Below are 19,698 nucleotides of genomic sequence, written 5' to 3'. Positions count from 1 at the left end.
CTTTGACCTTCAGGTTTCTTGATATTAAAGAGGTTTGTATAAATGTCCAGTAGAAATCATTTTTTTCTCTGCAGTACTTGGCCAGCTTAGCAGCAGATACAGAGAACATCTCAGTAATATTTTCTTAGAACTTTGAAAGGAAGGTGAATTGGAAAAATCAGGGTGCTAATGAGAGCACCTTGAAATGATGGCTATGGAAAAAGGATGATATAGACCTGGTGGACTGATGGAGGCTGGAAGCAGGAAGGGGTCACGTAGCATAAATTACAATAAGGTCAAATAACAAGTTCTTTAGAGTGAAATATACCACCCTTATAGATACACAAAGCTCAACATGACTCAGTCCATCTGTTTTCTCTGATGTTATCTTGTACTACCCTCCTGTTACTTGATCTGCTCCTCTGGGCAACACACTCAGGTATGGTCTCTCCTCAGGGCCTTTGTACTTGCTGTTCTTTCCTCATAGAAAGCGATTTCCCTGAAAGTCTACACAATTTGCTACCTCTTTTCCTTCAGGGCCCCTCGGTAAGCCTTCCTTTGCCTCATCCTATCTAAAATTGGATGAAAAAGGAAAAAAGACTTAAACATTATTCTCTTTCTTGCTTTATTTTTCTCTTAGCACTTATCATATTCCATATTTAACTTATTTTAAATTTTTATTTTTGTGTATATCTCTCCTGTTACTATGTAAGCTTTAAGAGGACAGGAAATTTTTTTTTTTTTTTTTTTGACAGAGTCTTGCTGTGTCGCCTAGGCTGGAGTGCAGTGGCATGGTCTTGGCTCACTGCACCCTTTCCTCCTGGGTTCAAGCAATTCTCCTGTCTCCGTCTCCTGAGTAGCTGGGATTACAGGCACGTGCCACCATGCCACCAGGTCCGGCCGGGAATTTTTTTTTAAACCAAGTTCTCTACTATAGTTCTGCACCTAGGAAATACTTGGCAAATACTGTAGTGACTTAATATTTGTGGAAGGGAAAGTAGAGATAGAAGGTGGGGCATGTAGAAAGTTTCCTTTAAGCTTGAAGATCTTAGAAGTGGAGCAGTTCAAAGTGATGACTCAAATTTGGAAGCCCCCTAGTAAAGCCAAAATAAAGGTTATTATAAATGTAGACTTTTAATATAGGACATGTTTTAGAAAAGATGTTTGACATTGTAGTCACCAAAGATCTTTAATGGTAGATTTGGAGAATGGGAAAGTGTTCTTATAATTCAGTGCCAAAATTTCTGCAGAAGTGGTAAGAGGCTTCTGAGGTCAGTAGATGACATGAGTACAAATAGTGACATTTAAATAGATGGCTCAGACTTCAACAGAGGATTGCTTCAGACAGATTTAGATACTAAGTTATTTCATGCTCCCATCGTGGTCTTGGTATCTTCATCTATTAAAGAAATTATTATAATTAGCATTTTACCTGCCAATTTCTTCACAACTCTAAAGCGCTCTTAATCTCTATCTTCCCAGCACTTTACAAAGTGCCTGGTGCATAGTATTCTCAGTAAATATGTGTTGAGTGAAATACTTATTGAATGAGAAAATATTAAGAGATAACTATGGAATTATGATGTTGGAGCCAAGAGCATTCTGATCTCTAGGTCTTATCAGTTCACCAGAAGGGTGAGAAAAAGAGAAAGCCAAGTTTCACATACATGAAGAAGCAGGTCAGATGTTTTAAAGGTTAACTTTTTAGATGAAGGGAAATTTGTTCTTTATAAAAGAAAAAAGACAATGCAAAAGCTGGTAGAAGGATTGTAAACAGGGATGATGAGAGAAGACACTGAATTAATTATAGGAGTAAGGAAACATGAAAATAGTGGTTATAGACATTTGATAGTAATTGTTGAAAGAAAAGTGTAAGATCAAATAGTTTGACTACTAAATGAAAATCAGCATGATTTCAGGATACAGGAAGATAAAAGATACAGGAAGTGCAAGCAGGAAAGAAATATTTCTCAGGTTAAGTTTGATATTGTGAAGAATATTATAAAACAAAGAACTCTACTTGGGAATATTTACATGATTTTAGGACTTTCACAAATACTTTTTATTTTGTCTCACAAAATAACTCAAAAGTGGAACACAAAAATGGAAAACGTAAAACCTAAGTCTGTACACTTCCCTCTCAGACAGTGAGGTTTATTAGGGAGGCAGCTGTGGATGGAAAGGGCCAAGCTAATGGAGCAGGTCTCTGCAGGCTGGTCTCTCTTCCCTATGCTTTGATAACTCCGTAAGTAGGATTTGCAAGTAAAGGCATATCCCCCATTAGCATTAATAGGATTTTACTATTACTCCTTTAGTTTAAGGAAACAGATAATACAGTAGGTTTGGTGCATATTATTGTGCATTGATAGTGGGGACTTATGTAGAAATTAAAATGTTAATATAGGCCAGACACAGTTGCTCACATCTGTAATCCCAGCACTTTGGGAGGCTGAAGCAGGTGGATCACTGGAGTCAGGAGTTTGAGACCATCCTGACAAACATGGCAAAACCCCATCTCTACTAAAAATACATCCATTAGCCGGGCATGGTGGCGGACAGCTGTAATCCCAGCTACTTGGGAGGCTGAGGCAGGAGAATCGCTTGAACCCAGCAGGTGGAGATTGCAGTGAGCCAAGATTGCACCACTGCACTTCAGCCGGGGCAGGAGTGAGACTCCATCTCAAAACAAACAAACAAACAAACAAAAAAGTTACTATAGTTCTGAATGTTTAATTGTGAAATATATTTGTAAATATGTACATTGTAAAACAAATTATTTTCTTTTTCTTAATATAGAGTTACGTTTTTATGGGAGGTTTTTAAAAAAGATATTTACAGCCTGATACAATAGCATTTAGTTCTGAGCAGTTTTAAGTTAGTTTTTAAAAAATTTTGTTTCCACAGTCCAGAAAAGGCTTTGAAAGACTCACTACAACCCTATGAGGCTGCTTATCTATCAAAATCCTTATCTCGACTCTTCGATCCTATCAACTTGGTTTTTCCCCCTGGTGGTCGTAATCCTCCTTCCTCTGATGAACTTGATGGTATTATTAAAACTATAGCAAGGTACGTATTTTTTATATAGCGGCATGCCATATAAGATGACTGCCATATTTGTTAGTGATATATGATAGCAGTACATTTTTAATTTATTTTCAAATTATTCAAGTAATTAGGCCCACAATTAAGAATTTTACAGTAAATGAGTGCACGCATAGTAAGTACTTGAGATTCCAATTAATAAAATAATTTAAATACCTTAAATATAGTCTAAAAATAGTCTATTATAATTATTCTGTATCTTGCCAAGGATGCAAAGTAAACCTGGCTGTTTATACCATAGTAAATTTCTTACATTATACAAGAAATCAAATACAATAAATGATTTTATAAATTCAGAAACTAAAACATACAGGTTAATTTTTTTTATCCTAAACTCCAGAAAGTGCTTCATGGCAGAAATAGGAATATAAGTTTGATTAGCTTGCGTTTGCTATTTTAAGCTTTTTAAGTGAATGTGACAGCTTTTAGGACTCTAAAAAGGGAGGGTATCGTAGCAGAGGTGCCACCTGAATGCCTGCAGACAATGTAATTATATACTGTTGGCTTTAGACACTTATTTAAAAGTTGTCCAGACTAATTTGCACTTGAAATTATCTGTTTCTGTCATGACTAACAAGTTGTCATAATAATAGATCTGTACATTTGAGATGGATATTTTAAGGAATAAAAAATAGTATGAGACCGAGGTCTAAATTCTTTTAAAGATTTGAAGATGGTGATTCTGAGGTATGGAAGAGTAAGACTAAAAAGCCACAGGTGGCCAGGCATGATGGCTCACGCCTGTAATCCCAGCACTTTGGGAGGTGGAGGTGGGTGGATCACCTGAGATCAGGAGTTCGAGACTATCCTGGTGAAACCCCATCTCTAGTAAAAATTCAAAAATTAGCTGGGCCTGGTGGCGCATGCCTGTAACCCCAGCTACTCAGGAGACTGAGGCATCAGAATCGCTTGAATCCGAGAGGCGAAGGCCACAGTGAGCCGAGATCATGCCACTGCACTCCAGTCTGGCTGACAAGAGTGAGTCTCAAAAAATAAAAATAAAAAGCCACATGTATAATAATATACATAAGCATATCTTTTGCTGCAGATGTACCTACAAATTATCTAGATTGCCCAGCATCTTGGTCTTAAATCTCTCCACAATTGCCTTGACTTTCCAAAGTTCTGACTAGGTCCTAGTAACTTGATCTCTTTGACCTGTTTATGTAAATATTAAAGAGGAATCTCTCCCATTCCTCTATGCAAGTGGACAATGCTATAATCAAATATAATCTACAGCTGGAAGAATCATGCTTATGGTAGTGTTTAATAAAATTTAAAAGTGAACATTAACAAAATTATGTCTCAATACTATATGAAAGTGCATTTTTGTTATACATAGTATGCACTAGTATTGCTTCAAACTCTTTCAACTTCTTTAGAAAGAGAATCTGGTAAGATTTACTCTACTACTTCAGGGACAATAATTACTTTTCTTGCTTTCCATCTGTATATGGGTTTCTATATGATTTTTAATTTCTAGTATTCTTTCCATGGTCTTTATAAAATACCTTTTTTTTTTTTTTTTGGCAGTCAGATCAAATGCCCCAATTAATCCAATGTTAAAGTTGAAAAGAAGCATGACAAAAAAATACTTTAAGAATCCGAATTTTAAAAATTTGTAATTATAGACCTGCTATGCTTTTATATTATTTAAAAAGCTACTCTATTCAAACTAGCATGAATTGGCATAATTTCTACAGAAACTGAGTATATATCATGTGTAATTTATATTTTTAGCCTGTGTCCGTTCCAGGTCATCATTTCCATTCAAGAGCTGTCATTTCCTTGCAGATGTCTGTGATATGCAATGCCTCTAATTGCACTTTGTCAGTCTTACCAAGAGTGCGACTTTAAAAATCTGTACACGATTTACTCCTTTAATGACAGACTGAACCCACATATGACATGCTTTTATTAATGAGAAACTGGTCATTAAGGAAGCTGTCTCCAGGCACATTTTCCTAATGCTGAATTTAGGTGGTAAAATGAAACAATGCAACCAGTTCTTGGAAGCAGTGAAATCTATAAAAAGAATAACCATATTGCTTATTGGGTTTGAGTTTTTATCTTGCTCTTTACTTTGTTGATGAACGATGGTGCTAATATTTAAAAACTGTTTTTATTTTCTCCAGTGAACTAAATGTTGCTGCTGTTGATACAAACCTCACATTAGCTGTGTCAAAAAATGTGGCAAAGACCATCCAGTTATACAGTGTAAAGTCAGAGCAGCTTGTAAGTGATATCCTTTATCTGTAAACTTTAATGATTTTGTTTAAAATTACTAATTATATAATACTTGACTAATCATAAATATTGAATTGACTATTCATTTACTTCCATTTTTACTGTAGTGAAAGTTTGTAACTTCCCGATGAATTTAAACTAGCAAAAAAATTTCTGTTAACAAAAAAATGGCCCTCCTACACATTGTCAGTACACTTTCAGAAGACAGGCAAGTTTTATAAGGTTTCTTTTTTTAACGCATGTGCCAATTAATGGGCTAATTATGTATTTTTAAATATTTAAATATTTTAAATAATTTACATAAATTATAATTATATATGATCAATCAAATTTTCCCTTTTGTGTGACCACTAATTCCATATATCATTCATGAATGGTCACCTAGTGTGAAATTGACTTGAACTGTTAGAAAACTGTTGTAGGAAGTAAAGTACGTAAAATTTTAGTAGAAAAATGTTTATTTACTTTTTAAAGATTCCAACCTCAGAGCCTGGGAGTTTAACCCTAAAATTATTCTATTTGAAATAGCTATAGGCATGCATTTAAAATAATAAGTACATAACTGAATCATAATCTTAATTCTATACATTAATGTTTTAAAGGTAAGCATACATATTTCACCAGTATGTATGTATGCTAATTGAAATTCAAACAAAATAAGACTTCAATTTTTTTTATTGTTATTGATATACTAATTTTAGACAGTGTATCAAAATCTGATTGTCTCCACTATCTTTAGAGTGTTAGCCAACTACATTTTCAGTTTATCCTCTCTAACTGTTCCCAATTGAAATATCATAATAAACAACATAATCTACTTTTACCTATATCCAAGTTGTTTCAGTTTGTTCTGTGATAATTTTTAGGGTAAGTTGGTGACATACTGAAGGACTTACATAAAATGATCCTTGGAGGTAACAGTCATGTTACGAGGCTTCCTACTTTTAGTTCCCATGGATGGCCAGATTTTGTTTGCAAATATGGTACAACTATTTTCCATTCAGTTGATCTTGTAGTCTTGACAAAATCATCTTACAAGCATCTTTTTAAGAACTTTATTGAAAACTAACCATACAGAGATATGGAAGCTCTTCGTAGGAAATCACTATGAATTTAGATTAGTAATTTTTCTCTCAATCTGTGTTTAAAGATGCTTTATTATAATGTTCATTGCTTCAAAAGCATGGTTATTGCTATAAATAAAATTCAGTATTATATCTACTGGAGTTTAGTGTAATTACTGACAATGCCAAGACCTGAAGTTAACACCATAAGAAAGATCCAGCATATATATAGAAAGTACCTTGCATTGAGAGTACGGAGGGACAGTGGTAATGGTAATATGTACTTCCGTTAACATAGTAATGGCTTAGATGAAATAAAAATATATCTACAAATGTTTGACTGAGTTGATACTGTTGATCAAATTGTTGGTGGCTGTAAATTACTTAAGCCTACCTAACGTACCTGCAGTGTTGAAGGCTAACAGAAAATCATTGACATTTTTTGGTTTTTAATTGGATTATTTCTTTTTTTATTAAAGATACTTTTATTTTTCAACTTTCATTTTAGTGTATAAAGGAAACTTAAGCATTAAATAAGATTATAAAAAGCATATGCCCTATTTTTTAAAATACATTATTGACTAATGTCTTAAGTAACAACTTGCTGTGATTGTTCATTTCTTGGCATTTAATAACACTCTTCTACTCCTCTGTGTTTTAAAATTATACCTGTTCTTTAATCTTTACAAATATTCCTATTCTTTTAGAATAATTTGACTGAAAGCATTTAGAGGAAAATAGCCAAATAGTCTTTAGTGGAAGAAAGACTTGAAACATATTTTTGAATTGGATAACTACTCTGCCTATAAATGGAAATGTTGACTTGAGATTTGGTACAAAATCTAAATCAATGAGTGGGAGATTCTTTTCAAAGATGAAAAATTTAAGCTTCCAATCTACAAGATTAAGAAGTGACAGAATCTGTTGTTTCCTGACTTTCTAATGATCGCCATTCTGACTGGCATGAGATTGTGGTTTGATTTGCATTTCTCTAATGACCAGTGATGATGAGCTTTTTTTCATATGTTCATTGGCTGCATATATGTCTTCTTTTGAGAAATGTCTCTTCAGATCCTTCGCCGACTTTTTGATGGGGTTGTTTGTTTGTTTGTTTTGTAAATTTGAGTTCTTTGTAGATTCTGGATATTAGCCCTTTGTCAGATGGATAGATTGCAAAAATTTTGTCCCATTCTGTTACCTGTTCACTCTGATAATAGTTTCTTTTGCTGTGCAGAAGCTCTTTAGTTTAATTAGATCCGATTTGTCAATTTTCGCGTTTGTTGCCATTGCTTTTGGTGTTTTAGTCATGAAGTCTTTGCCCATGTCTATGTCCTGAATGGTATTGCCTAGGTTTTCTAGAATTTTTATGGTTTTAAGTCTTTTGTTTAAGTCTTTAATCCATCTTAATTTTTGTATTGGGGTAAGGAAGGGGTCTAGTTTCACATTTATTAAATAGGGAATCCTTTCCCCATTGCTTGTTTTTGTCAGGTTTGTATAAGATCAGATGGTTGTAGATGTGTGACGTTATTTCTGCAGCCATTAAAAAGGATGAGTTCATGTCCTTTGCAGGGACATGGATGAAGCTGGAAACCGTCATTCTCAGCAAACTAACACAGGAACAGAAAACCAAACACTGCATATTCTCACCCATAAGTGGGAGTTGACCAATGAGAACACATGGACACAGAGAGGGGAACATCACACACCAGGGCCTGTCAGTGGGTGGGAGGCTAGAGGAGGGATAGCATTAGGAGAAATACCTAATGTAGATGACAGGTTGATGGGTGCAGCAAACCACCATGGTACGTGTATACATGTGTAACAAACCTGCATGTTCTGCACATGTATCTCAGAACTTAAAGTATAATTTTAAAAAAAAGGAAAGAAAAGAAAAGAAGGAAGAGAGGGAGGAAGGGAGGGAATAAGGGAGGGAGGGAGATCAGATAATTAATGGAATGTTCAAGCAGTGAGATAAAGGAAAGCTAGAATTTTAAGCATGCTTTCAGAAAGAGTGACTTGAAAATACAGCCTGAAATGTACATTGAGCAGCTTTTCAGAATCTGAAATTTATTTCCCTAAAGATTAGTTATAGAAGTTTCTTGGCTACTGAAACATTTTAGTATACTTAATTATAGCTTTAATTCATATCAGGAGAAAGACTTATAAAAGGTTTTTTCAAGCTGATTTTTAATATTCTGGGATATAGTAGATTACAACATTAAATTATATGTAGAGTGCATTATATACTTAATACATCTGAAATTATTTTTATGATTACCTATTTTTTTCCCTAAGGCTTTTCTCTTACTAATCACCAAAGGTATGTGTTATACAAACCTATATCTCTGTAAGGAGAAATTCTTCGGTCCTTCTGAATCCAAAGCGGTACCAGAGAATTTATTTTAAAAGTGTGGTTGGGCCACAAAAATAACTACCGTCATTAACCTTTATAGTGAATCAGGGAATTGTGCCAAGCCATTTATATATATTATTTCATTTATTTCACAGCAGTCCCATTAGATGGAAGTATTACTGTGCACCACTACAAAATGTAGAAATTGAAGCTGAGAACAGTTAATAGCATGAGTAATATCGACTACTAAAATTAGAATGCCTGGAAGCAGGTGTTGGCACTAGCATTCAAATCCAGACCAGACTGTAAAACAAGCTTGTTCAACTCGCCTTATTTTTTACTGTTGTTGTTCTCTTGTGTTTTGTTAGGCTTTTAGCAGCCTGAAGCCATGATTTTTAGTTTCTGTCTCTAGTGCTAAGCGGAAAAGTATGAGTAAGGGACTTTACTGGCCCAACCAGAAACAGAAACTAAGAACCCATGACTGTATTCTCTCCCATGTTCACTTCTGCACCAACCTTTAATGTTTTCTTATTTCTGATCTGTAGCTTATATATAAACATAACATCTTTTTTATTTAAGAAAAGTTACATTGTGTTATACATATTGTTTTGTGAATTGTTCATTCATTTTACAGTATATCAAGATGTTAATATATGCGTAATATATTTTATTTATGTGTAGAATAGTTTATTTTACTTCTGTGCTCTTAATGTATAGTTAGATGATTTCATAGTTGAATTTTGAAATAGTAGGGATTTAGCATTGAGGCTTCACATCTGAGTTCTAAGCAATAGGATTTAGTTCCTCCAATATGTATTTAACTTAGTATGGGTCATGTGAATATCAGCTTTCTAGATGCTCTTTTGTAAAAGTGAGATCAAAGTTTTTTAGATTTTCATTTAAAAATTCTTATTTGTCTTGACAGCAATTGTGAGTTTATAATTAACTAAGTAGAATTTTGTGTTTCAAATCCACATACCCTATAGGTGTAACATTATAATATTTTGTGACTGAACTGAACAAATTATTTAATGGTGATATATTGGGGATTTGTTTGTATAGTCTGAAATGTGACCTTTAGAAGAAAAGGTCCCTATTACAGTGGAAAGTTTGGGGGTTTTTGTTTGTTTTTGAGATGGTCTTACTCTGTCGCCCAGGCTGAAGTACAGTGTCATGATCATGGCTCATTGCAACCTCCACCTCTCAGGCTCAAAGTATCCTCCTGCTTCAGCCTCTGGGCACGCCAGCATGCCTAGCTAATTTTCTTAATTTTTGTAGAGATGGGGGTCTCGCCACATTGCTCAGGCTGGTCTCGAACTCCTGGGTTCAAATGATCCATAGCCTTGGCCTTCTGAAGTACTGGGGTTACAGGTGTGAGCCAATGTACCTAGCCACAATGGCAAGTTTAAATTAGTATTTTCCTTATCCTCTGTGTGTTAAAAGGAAACTAAAATATTAGTATATATTTTATTGGCACCTTTAAAATTTATATAGGCTTGTAAAGTTTTTTGATATCAATTTTGGAGGAAAATATATTAATAAGTATTCCTTTTAAAAACTGAAGGGTATTTTCCGACACTAACCATTATTTGATGGTTCCAGGGAATGGCATCTAGAATCTTAGTGTAAATGGCAAATGTTATGAACTGTGAGAAAGGAGATTGGCATTTAATTAGGTTGCAGACCATTTGAAACAATAATAGGAATGACATTTAAGGGGAGGTCTCAACTTCAATGCAGATCAGTAGCTGTGTATGAGGTCATTAGTTCTAGACACTAAGGTTTTATTTTAAGACTTTGTAAATATGCACTTTATTCTTCATATAATTTCATAAGTTGGAGACTTGACATTCCTATGATGGAAAAAAGCATACATGTGTGATGTTTAAATGATATAGAGACATGAGCTCAAATATGAGTTCAATTTTTTTTTTTTTGCTTGTTTGTTTGTTTTTAGTTTTAAAAGTATTGGCCAGGTCTGGTGGCTCATGCCTATAATCCCAGCACTTTGGGAGACTGAGGTGGGCGGATCACCTGAGGTCAGAAGTTCAAGACCAGCCTGACCAAAATGGTGAAACCTCATCTCTACTAAAAATACAAAAATTAGCCAGGTGTGGGTGCGCGCCAGGAGAATCACATGAACCCAGGAGGCGGAGGTTGCAGTGAGCTTAGCTTGCACCACTGCAGTCAAGCCTGGGCAACAGACTGAGACTGCATCTCAAAATAAATAAATAAATACAAGTATTATTTAATGGAGATTTTAATGTCATCTACATGGGCTGTCACCCCATATATTATTATATGGTAATAGCTTATGTTGTTAATACAAAAAAAAAAAAACACAAAGGAAATATGAAATCACTTGGAAGAGTTTTTATATTATGTGCAAACAGGTGAAACAAATCAGTTTTGTCTTTTTGACCAAATGCACTTTCACTGTAATACAAACACAACACACCAATCCCTTTAGGTTACCTGGCTAGCCTCTTGATCCTTTTTTTTTTTTTTTTTTTTTTTTTAAGAGAAGGGGATCTCACTGTGTTGGCCAGCTTGGTCTTGAACTCTTGGCCTCAAGCGACCTCCCACCTCAGCCTCCCAAAGTGAGCCACCACGCCTGGCCCTCTTGATCCTTTAGATAGCCTTCCACTCTTTGTTACCTCTCTTCTTACGTTGGACTGTTTTGGGATTACTTCATCCTTTCTTCAAGATAGCTTTCTGGCCTGATACACTGGCTATACCTATAATCCTAGCACTTTGAGAGTTCGAGATAGAAGGATTGCTTGAGCCCAGTAGTCCAAGACTAGCTGGGGCAACATAGTGAGACCCTGTGTCTACAAAAGCAGAAGAAAAAAAGATAGCTTTCTGACTTGCTTCTTAGACCTGTAAGAGCTTCATTTTCCGGGGGCTGTGGCAAATCAATACTAGACGAACTGTCAGGACTAAGAGTCAGTAGATCATATTGAAGACAGAGAGCAATGACAAATAATATTTTCAAGAGAAAGTAAAAAATTTGAAATTGTTAGTTAAAGCAAGTCAAAGTCTGTGTTAGTTATCTGTTGTCATAAGAATGCTGTGTAACTGACAACCGCTGTTGACATGGGTGACACGCAGTAAGCATTTTTGCTCATGCTTCTCGGGTCATATGGGGACTAGCTAGGTGGCTTTACTGAGGTTGGCTGGGTTTACTCACAAGACTGGCTGGCTGCTGTTCTAGGCTGGCCTTAACCATATTAAAACTCTGCTCTGTTATATGTATCTCTAATCCTGCAGCAGGCTATCCTGGGCCTGATCTCATGATGAAGACAGGGCGCAGGAGAGAAAATATTCCCATAAGTCTCACTCACCAAAACAACCCCTCCACAGTACAAAATTAAGTAGCAAAGAATGTACATACAAAGTTGGTGAAGAATTGGGACGAATTATGCCATCTGTCACAAAGCCAAATTGAGAGCATGTAACAATGAAAAAAGAGAGCTCATGAACCTTTTTAATTTTAATTCTTAATATTTACAGACAGGGTATCGCTACATTGCCCGACTGTTATGCAGGGAGTATTCATTCGCAGGTGCAACCAGTGTTCTCTAAAGCCCCAAACTCCTCGGCTCGAGCAATCCTTTTGCCTCAGCCTCTCAAGTAGCTGGGACCACAGGCAACTCCACCACACCTGGCTGAGCTTTTATTTTTATTCCCAAAGATGTACGCTCCCTACTTGAATCCTAATGGTGTGTTTTTGCTAAATTTTTATGTCATTTGATACCACCTTCACTGCCAAAGAAGAGAGAAATTCATTGCTATGGTAATTTACTTAATGATTTCAGTTAATGTTAATATTACTATAAAAATCATAAGCCTTTTTTCTATATGACTTTTAAATTATATATGTTGACCTCTTATCACATTTTCTAATCTTTATTGTCCTAAACCTCTTTTCATTGCCACAGGCATATAATATTCAAACATTTTTCCTTTTCTTTTTTTTTTTTATCTTTCTCATTTAAAATTTTTTTTCTTCATTCCAGAATATGAAGTTTTTTAGTATCTGAGTAAATGGAATCCTCCATACCCACCCTAGAAAATATTAGTATTAGAAGTTTGAAAAGAAATTGAGTAATTGAATCTTGCACCATAATTTTTAACTGCCGTGTTATCACTTCAATACCATCAAGAAGATTTTTGAAATATGTTATTTAGTTTTTCCAGATGTTCTCATTGAGAGAATTGGTCAATTACATAGTCAATTTTTTACTGGGATTGGAAGTCCTAACACTATAGAGCTTTTATATCTGTTGAAGCATATTAGTGATCAAGTAGAGCTTTTAATCCTACCCTTTTCCAAGGTATGAACTATAATTTAATGCCTTCGTGTATGCTTAAAAATTATGCTATTTGAAAGTATATTTCTGGGAGATAAAATTGTCAACATTTAGTCAAAGTTAGGCTGTGGTTTACTTAGAGCACCCTCCTTCCTAGCATACACCCACATACAAATGCATATCACATTAAAGATATAGCTGTACTCATAATAAGATTTAAAGAAAACCTGCGTTTACTGCCCAGGGCCGCTATAGGCATCAACCTAGTGCGACAAACAGCAAGATTGCCTTGCAAATGGAACTAAGGCCAAAACATGCTTAGGAACTACATCTGCAGTATCCCAGTGTGACACCAGCTACCAGCATTAGATACAGTTCTGAATTGGAGACCTGCAGTAATTATATGGAAGGAGGCATGATTAATGGGGCAACTATAACTACCCCTCCCCCAACACATGTATTAGGCACAAACCCAGAATGAGGAAGACTTCCTTTTAAAAATTAGGATGCAAACTAAAACTCTTCATTTGAATATAAGCAAGCTTGTTTGAATCTTAGAAGCTATGGATTGTCTTTGATTATCCTTTGCTATATCAGACATGTAGCACACTTTTGAGCAGCTTTTATTCAACTCACTAGTATTAGGTTGTGCCAGTTTAGAGTATTTTCTGAGACATATCTAAAAGCAAAAATGGTGACATGGAAAGATTCTCTCTGTAATGGGAATTAAGAAAAATCCTCTGTCTCTTTCTCTATCTCTTAGAAAATCTTTTTAGCATATTCAGTATCATAGGGCAGGAATTGATAATCTAGCAATGGCAATGGGTTTAGGGGATTTGTGGATCCTAGGAAATTATAAAACTTACAAAACTTAGTTCCATTTGCAAGTTTTATGAAAACAGAAGTATTTTTCAAAATATTTTTGAAGTTGTGAACCCCATATATCTGAGACAGGTCTCAGTTAATTTAGAAAGTTTATTTTGCCAAGGTTGAGGACTTGCAGAGACACAGCCTCCGGAGGTCGTGACGACATGTGTCCAAGGTGGTCAGAACACAGTTTGATTTTGTACATTTTAGGGAGTCATGAGACATCAATCAACATATGTAAGATGAACATTGGTTCTGTCCGGAAAGGCGGGACAATTCAAAGTAGGGAGGGAGCTTCCAGGTCGTAGGTAGATAAGAAATAAATGGTTGCATTCTTTTGAGTTTCTGAATAGCCTCTCCAAAGGAGGCAATCAGATATACATTTATCTCATTGAGCAGAGGGGTGACTCTGAATAGAATGGGAGGCAGGTTTGTCATAAGCAGTTCCCAGCTTGACTCTTCCCTTTAGCTTAGTGATTTTGGGGGCCCCAAGATTTATTTTCCTTTCACAGAATTTTCCTGGGAAAATGCTCTAACAGATTTTAAAGAGGCCTGTGATTCTTCCTCCTCAAGTAACTAAAAGTTATCTGGAAAATCCCCCAGGTATTTGAAAGTTAAACAGCAAACATTTAAATGATCTATAGGCCAAAGAGGGATATTTTAAAAAAATATTTCGAGCTAAATAAAAATGCAAATAGAACAAATGTATTAGCATTTGTAGGATGCAGCTAACTCAGCAAAGTTCAAATCATTAAATACTTTTATTGGGGAGGAAAAAAGATCTCAATCAAGGATCTAATCTTCTACGTTAACAAACTAAAAAGAGAGAGAGGAAAAAAAGAGCAAATTAAACCATAACACATAAGAAGGAAATAATAAAGATGAGAGCAGAAAACAATCAAGTTTAAAAAAAATAGAGAACATGATTAAAGCCAAAAGCATATTCTAGAATTATGATTTTAGTAAAATCATTGTATACAAGGTATCACTGAAAACCACCTATTTCTATCCACCAGCTACAAACAGAAAATAGAATTCACTTTATAAAAGGCTATTTACAATGGCAGCAGAAATGCCATTGTACAATGGCATTGTACAATGTACATTGTACAATGGCATTGTACAATGTACATTGTACATTGTACAGAAATGCCATTGTACAATGGCAGCAAAAATTCTAGGAATAATTTGACAAAATATGGGCAAGACTTTACACTAAAACTATAAGTTGTATTGAGAGAAATTGAAGAATTTTTTAAATGATGGTATATGTGCTATTCATGTATTAGATGACTCAGTATTATATGGAGGTTGATTCTTCTGAAATTGATCTATAGATTTGATGTAATTCCAATAAAAATTCTAACTTTAAAAAAAGTTGATCAGTTGATTGTTAAATTTTTACAGAAATACAGAAATGTCAAGAATAACCAAGACACTTGTTTTAAGAGATGGAGTCTTGCTCTGTTGCCCAGGCTAGATGCAATGTCATGATCCTTGCTCACTGTAGCTTAAGGGATCCTCTGCCTCAGCCTCCCCAGTAGTTGAGATTTCAGGCATGAGTTACCACACTTGGCAATGAAGACACTTTTTTAAGAAGAGGAACAATGCAGAGCGATTTGTTCTACTAGATAAGAAGACTCATAAAGTTATAGTAAAGGCCAGGTGTGGTGTCTCACGCCTGTAAATCCCAGCACTTTGGGAGGCTGAGGAGGGAGAATTACTTGAGATCAGGAGTTTGAGACCATCCTGGGCAATTGAGTGAGATCTCATCTCTACCAAAAAAAAAAAAAAAAAGTTCCAGTTAAGATAATGAAGTATAAAGTATTATCACAGGTATAGAAAAATGGAACATTGAAAGAGAAACAGTCCCACATATAGACAGTCACAGTATATTAAAATTTACACTAAACAATTAATTTTACCAAACAGCCACTTTTCTCCAGTTTAAACATCAACTGCCTAAAATAACATTACCAAAACTAAATGTAGTATATATTTTGGAAGTTTGGAGAAAACGAAGGAGTAAAGAGGTGTGTGTGTGTGTGTGTGTGTGTGTGTGTGTGTGTGTGTATGTGTGTGTGTGTGTAACATCTTTCTTTTCTTGGGTCTAGATTTTTTATGTTCACTTTTGGTACTTCAAAACATACGTGAGGCTGGGCGACATGGCTCACGCCTGTAATCCCAGCACTGTGAGAGGCCAAGGCAGGTGGATCGTTTGAGCCATGGAGTTCAAGACGAACTTGGGCGACATGCGAAACCCCATCTCTACTGAAAATACCAAAATTAGCGGGATGTGGTGGCACATATCTGATGTCCCAGATACTTGGAAAGCTGAGGCAGGAGGATCACTCGAGCCCAGAAGGCAGAGGCTGTAGTGAACCAAGATCATGGCCACTGCACTCCAGTAAGAATAATAGAGGGAGGTCCCGTCTCAAAAAAAAAAGCATATGTGAGTACTATCTTTGCTAAGAACCCAAGAGAGAAAACTTTCTGAAAAAGTTTATGCCTTTCAGTTCTGTTTCAATTTTTACCATATGTAAGATTTTACAAGAAGGAATAATTTGATTAGTATTCAGAGGGACTGATCACAATGAATGGAACTGAAGAGGCAAGTCCAAGTGCCTAAAAAGGCAGTAGCAGCCTGGCAATTATTGAAGCAATGTGTGTTCTGGACTTTGGTTATACCACCATAAAATGATACCTTCAACCCCAGATCCTCTTGCTTATAAGCCTGGACTCTTGAATACTGACAGACTTAAAACTGATTAAATGCTCTTGCTTTTCCAGAATTCCTTGTGACCCAGTCTGACATCCTTGAAACTATGTAACCTTAACCCTAGATCCTGCCAGCTCTAGCAGGCTATAGTAAGGGCTTTGTCCTTCACTCAGAATGAAGGGGAAGCTATTTAATGGTTGAATGCAGAAGGAGGAAATCTAATGCAAAAAGGAAGGGTTAGAATGCAGGAAGTAATAATAAGCACAAAACATTGATAAACATGTAGGTAAATCTAATCTTTAATTGCATAAAATTAGAATAGTGACTAATATGGAACATAGAAGTAAGATGGAACTAAAATACAAGTCCACATTAAGGTATAAAATGAGGAAAGAGTGATGGATATTAAAGCATTTTAAAATGCATGTCATTGTTCAGGATTAAGTTGAATATAATTTTTTTTTTTTTTTTGACATGGAGTCTTGCTGTCACCCAGGCTGGAATACAGTGGCATGATCTTGGCTCACTGCAGGCTCCGCCTCCTGGGTTCACGCCATTCTTCTGTCTCAGCCTCCCGAGTAGCTGGGACTACAGGCACCTGCCACCACGCCCAGATAATTTTTTGTATTTTTAGTAGAGACGGGGTATCACCAAGTTAACCAGGATGGTCTCGTTCTTGTGACCTCGTGATCCCCCCGCCTCGGCCTCCCAAAGTGCTGGGATTACAGGCATGAGCCACCGCGCCTGGCTTAAATTGAATATAATATTAACAATTATGACTACTGAAAGAATAGAAATAGAATATGTAACTTAGAATTAAGTTAATGGAAAAGGGTAAAAAAGGAAACTATCAGCTGAGTAAAAGGCTGAAAAATATACAGAAACAAAAGAGGCAAAAATTGAATCATGACAAATAAGAGAAAGTTTATAAAAAGGTAGTAAAATAATTCCAACAAATGCATCACTGGTCATAATAAATATAAATATACTAAACTGGCCACTGACATTTTTCGATTTGCATAGAATCAATGGCTGAATTCAGCTTCGTGTGACATACCTAAAATATAAGGACAGATAAAGACTGAAAGTAAAGGAATGGAGAAAAAATATTTCAGGCAAATACTAATCAGAAGAATGCTGACAACGATATTAACATCAGACAGAATAGACTTTAAGTCAGAAAGCATTATTAGGGATTGTGAAGGTCACATATTGAGAAAAGGAACAATTTACTAGGAAGGCAAAGAATTATGATATACGTTACAACACGGCCTCAGACTAATAAAGCATAAGTGGATAGAATTATAGAGAGAAATGGACAAATCCACTATCAAAACGAGAGACTGTGGTGGGGAAGAGGGTCAGTCAAGCCACATTGGAATTATATCCTTTAAAACTACTTCTCTTGAGATACTTTCTCAAACTGTTATAGCCATTTATGGCAAACACAATTATAGAATGACAAATATAATAGTGCCATGTTTTACAAAATGAATTCCTGCTTTCAATCAGGTAATGAACCTTTTTTCCTGGTTTTACATTGTAAACATTAATATTAAAACCAATATACAGAAAGAACCTAATTAACTTGGAGTTCAGTAATACACTTTTTTATTATTAGGACTTTAGTTGAACTGAAGATTATTGTTGGACTATATATAAAGAATTTCTTAGGCCGGGCGCGGTGACTCATGCCTGTAATCCCTGCACTTTGGGAGGCTGAGGTGGGCGGATCACCTCAGTTCAGGAGTTCAAGACCAGCCTGACCAACATGGAGAAACACCATCTGTACTAAAAATACAAAATTAGCCAGGCGTGATGGTGCATGCCTGTAATCTCAGCTACTAAGAAGACTGAGGCAGGAGAATCGCTTGAACCCAGGAGGCAGAGGTTACAGTGAGCCGAGATCGTGCCATTGCACTTCAGCCTGGGCAACAAGAGTGAAACTCCATCTCAAAAAAACAACAAAAAAGAATTTCTTACTATGAAAAGTAATAATGCATGTAAGATTACAGATTTAATTACATTTTTAATTTTTTTTTTAAAAATAGAGTGGGGATCTCACTATGTTGTGCAGGCTGGTCTCCAACTCCTGGCCTCAAGCGATCCTCCCACCTCAAGCTCCCAAAGCGCTGGGATTACAGGTGTAAGCCACCATGTCTGGCCCTTACCCCAGTTATTTTTTTTTAATTGTATTGATTAATTAGGCATTAATACTAGGAAGCTAGGATTTTAGTTATTCTGTATCCCTCAGAGTAATAAACTGTCATTCTTTTTTGAAATTCTGTAGTTTGAAGTTTAGTTTGTACTATAATCAAATTACTGTAAATCAAAGAGGCCTTATTCTCTACATTTCATGTAGATATGAAGGATTTTTTAAGTTGTTAATAAATTACTTATAGTATTCATTATTGGAAAGTGGGAAAATCTCAGCATACCTGAAAGTGAACAGTTCTTTCTTTTTCAAATAATTAGAAATATGCAGACTTATGACTCTAAATTTAATTAACAAGGCCGGTGTTTAGGTCATGAGTAGGTAGAAATTCTATCTGCTGTTCAAAAGCTTATGACCCTTTCAAGAAAAGTAAAAGCTCTTAGGGAGGATAATAGATTTGATTAAATGATTCATTCTTAGCAAATTGTGTTTGCATTTCTTACCCCCTGTATTGCCGGGTGGAGGTTTTGACAGGAACATGGAAAATCTAGAGAAGGTTAATGAGAAAGTTAGGTTGAGACAGGGGCTTTGTGTAATGGGAATTGGTGGTGTTTGAGCAACAGAGCTTTGAATTACAAAGCTGTATTTTATTCCTGTGTGGTGTTCATGTTCGTCTCTCATGCATAAACAAGACATGATTTTGTTTCTCACTTTTCAGTTATATATTAACTGTTCAAACTGGATCCCATCTCTAGCTATCATCTCTTTAATAACAGATTTTGTGTGAAGATTTAGTCTGATGTTAAGATACAACTTTACCATTGAATCTGTTCTGTGGTTCAATTATACCTGTCTTTATTTTGTAAATAGCTAGTAAAAAACCTCTTTTTTAAATTGTC

The 19,698-nt window shown here is 35.6% G+C and overlaps 1 protein-coding gene across 2 annotated transcripts in view; it reads left to right on the top strand.

The window, feature by feature from the left end:
• COG5 (component of oligomeric golgi complex 5) overlaps positions 1–19,698 on the top strand; it is a 365,256-nt gene that overhangs the window by 282,910 nt on the left and 62,648 nt on the right. For both annotated transcript variants that reach the window (XM_025381265.1, XM_025381264.1), the window contains exons 13-14: positions 2,884–3,045; positions 5,217–5,316. In XM_025381265.1, coding sequence (XP_025237050.1) covers positions 2,884–3,045; positions 5,217–5,316 — 262 coding nt within the window. The remainder of the gene's footprint in view (positions 1–2,883; positions 3,046–5,216; positions 5,317–19,698) is intronic.

This window comes from Theropithecus gelada, chromosome 3 (genome assembly GCF_003255815.1).
Source record: "Theropithecus gelada isolate Dixy chromosome 3, Tgel_1.0, whole genome shotgun sequence".
In the NCBI taxonomy this organism is placed as follows: Eukaryota; Metazoa; Chordata; class Mammalia; order Primates; family Cercopithecidae; genus Theropithecus; species Theropithecus gelada.
Note: the sequence above shows the minus strand (reverse complement) of the source record. Positions and strands in the feature narration are given on the sequence as shown.